This window comes from Buceros rhinoceros, unplaced genomic scaffold, assembly GCF_000710305.1.
Source record: "Buceros rhinoceros silvestris isolate BGI_N320 unplaced genomic scaffold, ASM71030v1 scaffold6856, whole genome shotgun sequence".
Lineage (NCBI taxonomy): Eukaryota > Metazoa > Chordata > Aves > Bucerotiformes > Bucerotidae > Buceros > Buceros rhinoceros.
Window position 1 is genome coordinate 1 of NW_010419214.1, and position 9,370 is coordinate 9,370.

General features: G+C 39.3%; 1 protein-coding gene across 1 annotated transcript in view; it reads right to left on the reverse strand.

Annotated features, from left to right (window-relative positions):
- Positions 1–295: 295 nt before the first annotated feature.
- The window catches only part of LOC104495795 (TBC1 domain family member 1-like), a gene marked incomplete at both ends in the record, with an annotated part of 10,186 nt that continues 1,111 nt past the window's right edge, over positions 296–9,370 (reverse strand). The window contains 4 exons of the mRNA XM_010138811.1: positions 296–387; positions 1,751–1,883; positions 3,083–3,187; positions 6,824–6,913. Coding sequence (XP_010137113.1) covers positions 296–387; positions 1,751–1,883; positions 3,083–3,187; positions 6,824–6,913 — 420 coding nt within the window. The remainder of the gene's footprint in view (positions 388–1,750; positions 1,884–3,082; positions 3,188–6,823; positions 6,914–9,370) is intronic.

Below are 9,370 nucleotides of genomic sequence, written 5' to 3' on the forward strand. Positions count from 1 at the left end.
AAAGTGTACAGTTCACTTCTCAATGAAGTCAACATTTTCATGGAAAACAAGTAGTATTAGGGGAAGAAGAATGAGTAAAATAAGCCATTTGCATCAAAAGGCAAGTTTTTAACAGCTCTAGAAAAACAATGATATTGAAATTAAAGCAGAGTGTAACTAATAGCCTATTAAATAAACATAATGAATAATTCACCAAAAAATGAAAATAACTTTGGTGCTTCACACTGTTGCAGTTAGCAAAAAAGAAAACCAACTGCTTTAAAATCTTGTTGGAAACAAAGAGCTTACAGCTTACCTTAACCTCTTCAAAAACAGAGGCCTGCTCCTGGTTATTTAGTGTTGTTAGATGCTTTTGTAGTTCTAGTTTAGTCTTAGAAGGGTGTAACCCTATCAAAAGGAACACAAAAGAACAAATCACAAGGTCAAATGTGTCAGAATGAATCAATCACACAAATATGCACACAATTTAAGCAGAAGCTCATCAGTTATTTGAGGTGACCCATTACTTTGATTTCGTAACAGGGCATTAGAAAGAACTCTAGGTTAATTTAAAGCTACTGCTGCACTCGCATCTTTAAAATGAGGGACATGAACTCTACAACGAGATTTACTGAGCACAGACCAGGATTATATTCTTATCTGAAGATTCCATTATCACACAATCTACTGCATTTTAGCAGACTGTTTTATGCAGTACTGCTTGGATTTTGCTTGTGGAATAAATAAAATTTACAACGGTTTTCTCCAATTCGCATGCCTTGGCCTCTTCTGAAAAAGAGTGAATTTATTACATGTTAGTGAAGTCATTAGTTTGCCTCTTGCTGAAAACATTTACTGACAGACTACCCTCTCATTCAGATTATGTTTTCTGCTCCCATCTTGGATTAAATTCCTTTCCTCTATTTTCTGCGGAAAACCAGCAAACCATCAACAGTATTTTGTACTTTAGCTCCTCCTCCAGAAGCAGACGATAAAGATTAACCAGATGGCATGATTAAAGGCATTAAGATTAATTTGCCTTTAAGAAACTTCTCAAAAATCATAGCTAGCTGAAGACAAAAACAGTGAAGAATAGTTTTGGAAGTTCTCCGGTTTCATCAAATTAATACTAGACAGGTTTTAGTCCAACAAACTATTATCTTGTGATCTGACAAGCTGCTGCTGCCCTTTATTCACCCCAGACACTGCTTAAATGAGCACAACGTGTGAAATTTGCTGAAATGTAAAGAGGATTTTTTTGTCTTGAACTTGTTTTCTAGGCAACAACTACAATTCTAACTACTGCACTTTCATGAAGAAGGATAGATCAATACCAGAAACATGCATATTAAAAGCAGACTGTTCGGTTCACGTTTAGTGGTAGTGTAATGCCAGTATCTAAGTGGATTCAACAGGTCAGCAGGTCATAGCTATTGCAGCACATATTCTTGAGAAGTTCCTCACATACAGTCCTTTGCCTTTACATAGCTAAGAGAGCCAAGCTAGATGCAATTCAGTAAGATTTAGACAATTAGGTTTCAAAACTTCAAGTAAAATACAAGAAATGAGCATAACTTTTGTTGGAAACATGTTATTACCATACAGATAACTTGACACTGCAGTCCTCTAAATAAAAAGACTGGCTTTTGACCCTTCATCCCAAGTCCCAAGATCTTTTCAAGCATTCATTCCCTTAAAGTTTCACATGTAAGACAGCCCTCAACAAAATGGTTAGAAAAAATATTCAACAAAAAAGTCCTTTAAACCTCACCTTCTATCTTCTCACAGAGTTTATGCAAGCTTTGCATAGGACATCCTTCACAGAGCTGGGGTTGTGCCTTGGAAGTCTGTTGCACAGCTGCTACAGTGAAAGCCTGTTTCAATGTCATCATGATTTCATCAACCTGAAAAGAATAGAGTGCAGAAGAACAGGATTTCACTCCTCCACTGAGCTTCCATTTTCCTTAAACACAAGAGTCTTTTACAATGATACTGCAGCTTGTTTGGGAATGCGCTTATGACTAAAAAGCTGTTCCTGTGCTGCTTCTGCGCACAAACGCACAAGGAAGTCAAAACTCATCATGAAGTCATCTCTTCTGGGCCACCCACTTTTATTACTGTGGTCTAATAAAAGTTACTACTACTTATCTAGAAACCTTTTCCTGTCTGTGATACAAAAAGCTTAGTGCAGTTGTGATGCACTGGTCTGACCTAGAGCACACTAGTGTAGTCATGATTTTCTGAAGAGGTACACTGTGAAAAACCCCTCTTCCAAAAAAGAGGCATACAGTCTAACCTAGCTGGTACAATGAAAGGAATTTTTATTGGATTTTAAAGGGGATTTTAACTTCTGTCTTCAAAACAAGTTTAAAGTTCCTTTACATCATCATGGCTTGGCTTTGCGAACGAAGATCTGGGAAGGGCTTTTCCCACGCTCACTACAAGCGATGAGTGCACCCTTCGGGCCTGCGCGGTGGATTTTTTAGGTGAGGGGCAGCGTGCGCGGAACTGGCTCCACCCTTTACACCTGAGGTTCATCTGCCAGGGCCTAGCGAGCTTGGACGGTGACAGCGAAGTCCTCAGGTCATAGGTTTGGTTAAGAGTGTCCTTCTCTTAGATGGATGAGCCTTACAAGGCTAAACGAGCTTCATCTGCCCAGGTTTGGAGTCAGAGTTGTCCTTCTCCTAGGATGGTGCCCGAAGGCTAGTGAGCCCATCCTGCCCGTGGACACACTTTGTCTGACCCTTCAGTTGAGACCTGTCTGACTTGGGAGACCCCACCGGAGGCACATGCCACCACCAGCACAGCTCTCAACCTCACAAGGGCACGAAAGCTCCTTCCCCACAGCAAGGGGATGCCCGTGAAAGAGCCGCTGCTCTACCTCCGGACATCACAGACCCGGGCACGGGGCAGCCGGGGCCTGCCAAGAACAGGAGTCCTGGAGGTCGTTCCTTTACAGACTGCTATGTTAATTACATTTTTTTGAATAATTACTACTTCTGAGTGGAGCGGGATTTGAAGACATTCAGCAAAGTACAGAGCATGGAGCAACACAAGAATTTTAGGGCCTAATATTGTTGGCATCTTCTTTTCTTTCACTTACCAGTGCTTCATCTGTACATTGAAACACGTAGCAAACAAAGTGGAAGCCTCCATTTCCTGAAGACTCTCTGCAGATGAACCCAAAGTGATCCACATGTCTAATTCCCTAGCACAAAACCAATAAAAACAGTATGAAGCAGTCATATTTACTTTCAATGTTTTGTACCTGTATTTTTCCTAGTAACTGGGCATGAAAGGCCCAGCAGCATTCCAGATAGGTCACATATCTCTATTACTGCTACATTAAAGTCATGTGGCCATTAAAAATCTATTCTGTTATTACTTAATCGTTGAAAGGTCACTGAAGTCAGAGATTGTTTGTTGGTTTTGTTTGTTTTTTCTAATGAATTATAATAGATACACTGCAAAACACTTAAAGAGATTAATAAATACTCTTCAAGGCATATTTTACTCAATTTTGGAAATGGGGGAAAAAAGCTTGCTCTTTCTTCTTTTTTGCTTTACATTTGTAAGAACTAATCAAAGCAGTAGTGAAAAATGGATAAACATTTTTTATTTATTTTTTTACCTAAGGAAAAGCTTGGCTAGTTAAAAAATGAAAATGGTTAAACATAGTACATAAAGACTACTCATGGAAGCATTTATTTCTCTTAAAAGGTATGTAAATTCAGGCATGATCTGCTTGCAACAGTAGATAAACAGGACATCCTGGTAAAATGCTAAGAAGGTTTTTTAATTGCTGGGTATTTTTTCTTTTATGAAAAGACTTCCAGATGAGTACAGCTAGAGGATCCCAGTGCATGTCTCCTCGGTGCACACTTCTTGGTTAAAAAAAAAAAACCAAACCCAAAAAACAACTCACAAAACTTATGATGATGAATTACATGCACAGTGGTAGAGCTTGTTTGTAGAAATTCAATTACACTCAGCACCATTTTACTACCTCCTAGCTGTCACAGCACAACAATTTAGAGTTGAATAAAGAGAGGCAATAAACTGTTGTATCAAAAACCATCATGATGAATCACAGTAAATCAGAAATATCAGTGAAATTTAAACAATCTAAAGATGCCATACAGGGCATTTTTGGGAAGAATCACTGAGTAGTCTCTTTGGCTTTCTATCATGAAGAAAACACTTTAAAAAGCATATAAAAAGCCCAAAAAGTGAGTATTTCTGTAAAACAGAATGGCCAGGTGTCCCCAAAAAAGAACATGTTATAGCACCAGATATCCTTAAGCAATCCAAGCAATGTTGCCTTATTGTTCAAAATGCTAACAATTACCTTTCAGAACATGCCAGATGAATGAAGGAAAATAGCGTATATGGAGATACCCGGTTTGTTGGAGTGTGACAATTACCCATAGGTAACAAACTTGAGGCACTAATACACCAGAAGAACTAAAAGATCAGGACACTCAAATGATGTAAAGCCTGCAGCCTCTCCAACTCCAGCTCCATCAGACATCAAGGATACGCATTTTAGGAGGTAGCTCTGTGATAAAGCAAGAACAGCGGATGCAACCCACAGACTCTCTCCCTCCATCCTTCACATCAGAGACACATACAGAATGTGCTAAAGCCCCTCTCTAACCTCCCAGGCAATGTTTCTTCTCTGGAAAGCCCATTTCTTCTCCTGAAAATCCTGCTGCTATGGTGAAGGAAGCCCAGCCAAATCCTGCCCACGAAACTACGAGGTACCAGCAGCTGGCATATGAAACGCTCTTAGCCGTTTCAGATTAGCTAATTCAGATACTGCTCCAGGACCACACACTTCTTTCTGCCATTTTAATATCTCATTGATGGACTGAGCATTCTGGAAATCAAGTACTGATTCTGATCTCCCTCATAATTTAACTCCAGTGCCTTCAAGAAAAGACTATTTTAATTCTTGTATGATCAAAATGAGTCCATAAGATTGTTGTGTCAAGTCTTCTGAAATGTTCTTACTTGGGGAAAAAGCCTTCTGTACCCCAATACAAATATTTGCCCAACTGACGTAACATCTGCCCAGTAGCAGATTCTTCAGACAGGAGGGGAGAATTCAATCAAAGTCTCACTTCTACTGCTCTGACGAGCACAACCATATGCTGAGCTTCAGGACAAGTCACAAAGCCTACCTAACTAGCTTCAGTCTAAGAAGGCAGCCTAAGGAAACATGGGGATAAAGATTTTTCTGTAATTAAGGAGTTCCCTCCAAAGCTCTTGAGCTGACAGCATGCAAACTACTTAAAATTACTCTGAAATTTTCAGAATAGTCACCTGTATGTTTCGTGATAAAAGCTATCCTCATCAAATCAAAAAACAAAGTCATTTATGAAGAAAAAAAAATTTCCAAAAAATCTTGAAGCCCATAACAACAAATCATACTTCTTACATTTAAAAATGGGTAAATAAACCTACTGAAGAAAAACAAGACCTTTTGCCTTGATATGATTAAGACCAGAACCTGTGATGCACTGAATAGACCTGCACTATGCAAGTAAGCCAAGTGCAAAATAGTTCCTAGTGCAAGAAAGAGTGGCAAAATTCACACCCTGGTACACTAGGTCTTATTCCTATCCAAGCCACACAGTGCAAACAAGCACTGTGTAGGTTTAATTCAAGGAACGTTTTTACTTAAACTAGGGGGAACATCTGTTCCTCAATAAATGTTAAGTTTATTTATATAATTATAGCTCAGGTTTAACGTCTCAGAGGTTTAAACTATATTTATCTATAACAAGTTTTAAAGGAATTAAGTGTTCTCCAAGGACTCTATCCTAGTTTAATGAATTAAATTCAATTTCCCCATTCTGAATCAATCTGGTACACAGACAAACTAAGTACAAATAATGCCCTGCAGAACACAATATTGGTAGTGAAAGACAAATCTCTGCATCATGACACTCGCTAACTTACAAAAGCAACTGATCTGAAATGTCCTTATGAATAGTCGTTTTTGTCTGCAGGTTGATGTTTGAGCCACTCTCAAGGAAAGTCCTCTGCTCCTGTACACAGGATGCACCAGCAGTTAGAGCAGCTGCCCGTACAGGAGGGCTGTAACTGCCCAAGCTGTCCCATGTCCTTGATGTGACGGTGACTATTCTGCCCTCATACTGCTGAGCCATTGCAGTAACTGAATGTAAATCACATGCCTGTGTGTCCTACGCAATGCCATGACCGCATCTTCGCGTGTGTAAGTGGCATCTCTCTCAAACCATCACCAATCAAAGCAAGTCATTAGATAAACTGCACCCTCACACAATCCACACAAAATCAAAGCCACAAAAACAAGGGGCAGAAGGACAGGGAAGGTGTCATAAGGAACAGGATTTAACAGTGAATGAGGCGGGCTCTCAAAGATGCTTGCCCTCAGTGCATCACACATGCTATCTCTGCAAGGCAGAGGGTTGTCTTCTTTTACACGCATGCAACTCACACTCTCAAATAAAAAAACCCTATTTTTGTAGTATTTTTCAGGTAGCTCTTACATATGGTTTTTCTCCTTTCATGTGGATCATGATTGCTGAGATCTCAAACCAGAGTTGACCAGGGTGTTCCTTCTAGCTCATATTAAACCACACACAGAAGTGAGTCTTTATCTCAGAAATTACAATGCAAAGCATGAGAAAAGAGTGACAGTTTTCAAAAGTACTGATAAACCAGCAACTTGTCAATAGCAGTTTCTGAAACTGCTCAGATGAGAATCCATTCGAAATGCTAAACGACAGGAGCATACGAGCATTGGCAAGCGGAGAATATTTAAACAAAAAAAAGAGAGAATACATTTCAATCTTACCTGAGAACAAAAGGATATTTCTTTAAAGCTTTTTTCAATTGCTACTTTCTTTGTGTCAGGACTGATAAGGTAAACTTCAGACTGGCCAATCTAAAAAGAGGAAAATAAATAGCAAGGTGATAACAAGTAACATTACACCTCCTTTTGCCTCACTATAAAAATGTTTCCTACACATAAATCTCAATTTTTTTTTTTGACCAATTGGTGTATTATTACCAGAGAAAGAGAAAATACTGAAACAAGACTGATCTGGCATTCAGAGCTCTGCACATCAGTGAACTGAAATTTTATTTCATATTTGGGACAGGAGACTGAGAATAGTGTTTAATTAAATGAGAGTAATATTATACCACAAATAACTTACTTTGCACTGAGAAAATACATTGAAATTCCCTTTTCTTATTTTCTGCAGTCTTGGCACATACTGTATTCCCAAAAGCTACTTAAGGAAACTGTCCTAAAACTTAAATCCAGATGTGTGCCTCTATCTGTATTTAATCTAATTCTTTTTAGGGGGTGAAGACATACATAGCATTTAATTTAAAGGCTTTAACTCAAACTACACAAATGAATTTACTGGAGAATATTTTCTAACTGAATTTAATCCGTGGGGCGTTTGTACAACAGTGACCCAATACTTAATGCTAACTATTGATGGGCAAACCTACTGAAGCTCCAACCACTATCAAATCCCAAAAGATGCACATAAAAACATCAGCAGCACCACTACACTGGTAATTTCTTAAAGAAAGGGGAAGGGGGAAATCCTCTGTGTGAATGGATCAAGTGAGATGTTCCCCCTGTGTGTATTTAAAAACGGTCCTATGCATTCCCCTTCCACCTCTTCTTTCACTTCAACCAGCCACAGTGATTTTCCCCAACATCCTGCTGGTTTCCTTTTATTGTATCGGGCACTGACCTCGTACAAGGGGTTATTCCTTCCAAACCTACTCAGCAGCCTCTTCCTGCTCACTGCTGCCTTCCCTTCCTTGCAGTGAGAGGCTCCTTCTTAGCTGAGCCCCACATGCTCTTTTCATGCTTGGTCCCAGGGCAGCAGGGATCATTTGGAGCCAACTGAACAAGGGAAAAAACTCAACCAATACATCTCCCTTCCCCATCCCTCCCCACCATGCAGCCAGGAAAAAAGCCTAAAAATAAACCCCCCCAAATCCTGCAAAATTGGCTAGGGAAGCAGTTCTTCATTAAGAGGTACCAAAATCGGAACTGTCTGAACCAGGTGAGGAGAGTCAGCAAATAACTCATCCAAACATTTTTCACACCTCCTACACCAATTAACCTCTGCTGCAGTCCTGGGGAAAATCCCAGTAAGAACTTAAATTGAGAAAATACAAACAAATATTTTCCTCTGGATATACAGACACTTTTACGCATTCCATATGTAGTGATAGAGAAATTGGTGAGCAAAGGTGAAGACCTGTGTATGCTGCATATACACTGTTACTCAGAACCTGCTAGCTGAACACGGCAAACGGCGAACCAACAAACTTTGCTCTGCCTCAGGCTGCTAGCTTGTGGATACCGGAGGCACTAACCACAGTTACTTCACTTCCTTATATTCAGCTGAATTTAGATCAGCTGAATGGTGAAAGAATAGAACGGTGCATACCAAACAATATTTTTCTCAGACAAAAAGCAAAGAGGTAGAAAAAAAAGCAAAAAAGGTAGAAAAACAGATAAGCAGAGCTCTACAATCTGAAAATGATCCTGTCAGCATGTGACTGACGTTATACTCAGGCTGAAGCTGCGTATGTTTTTGAGAACTGTTGCATCTATTTAATATAAATTAAAAACATTAATTTTGTACTTACTGGAGTAAGAGAATCTGGATCTAAGCAATCTATCTATCATCTCCCTATCTCTAAAATACATGCCATGAATTAATAATGGAGTCAGAATCTGTTTAAAAATTAGGCATTATTATAAATGGTGTCTATTTTCTATGTGAAGGAGAAGAAGGTAAACATGAAATTGTTTTTACTAGGGCACAAAATTTTTCTCCACCTTCTTCCACTTCTCCACTTGTGGCCAGCCTGTCACAACTAAACAGAAGTTTAAAATCAGGTAGAGCTAGTAACACCTCTTTCTGTGTGTTACTTTTAACAGACATAACACTTTGGCAGTCCTTCTTCAAGCAGCTTTTTTTTTTTTCTTTCTCCCTCTGAAAAACCTACTGTAACTGCACCCACTCCACTCTGTTACTGTCCTTAAAAACTCCCAGCCCCAACTGCAGCTGACAGATCCCAGATGACCTTAAGATAGCCAGCCTGCTGCAATATCAGCACCAGGTTTGCATTATAAGATACAAGATATATAAAATATGTTACATAACTTATCTATCATGAGAATTATAAGAGGAGCAAATAACACATTCCTTACTTGTTTGTCAGGTCTTGAAAAATACTTTTGCTGTTCACCTGTCACAGCAAAGGCATTGCTAACCACACAAAAACGGGACAGGAGTGGAGACAGGTGTGGAGTAGCCTAGGAAGTTACTACACTACTCCATCATTATACAGACAAGCTGGC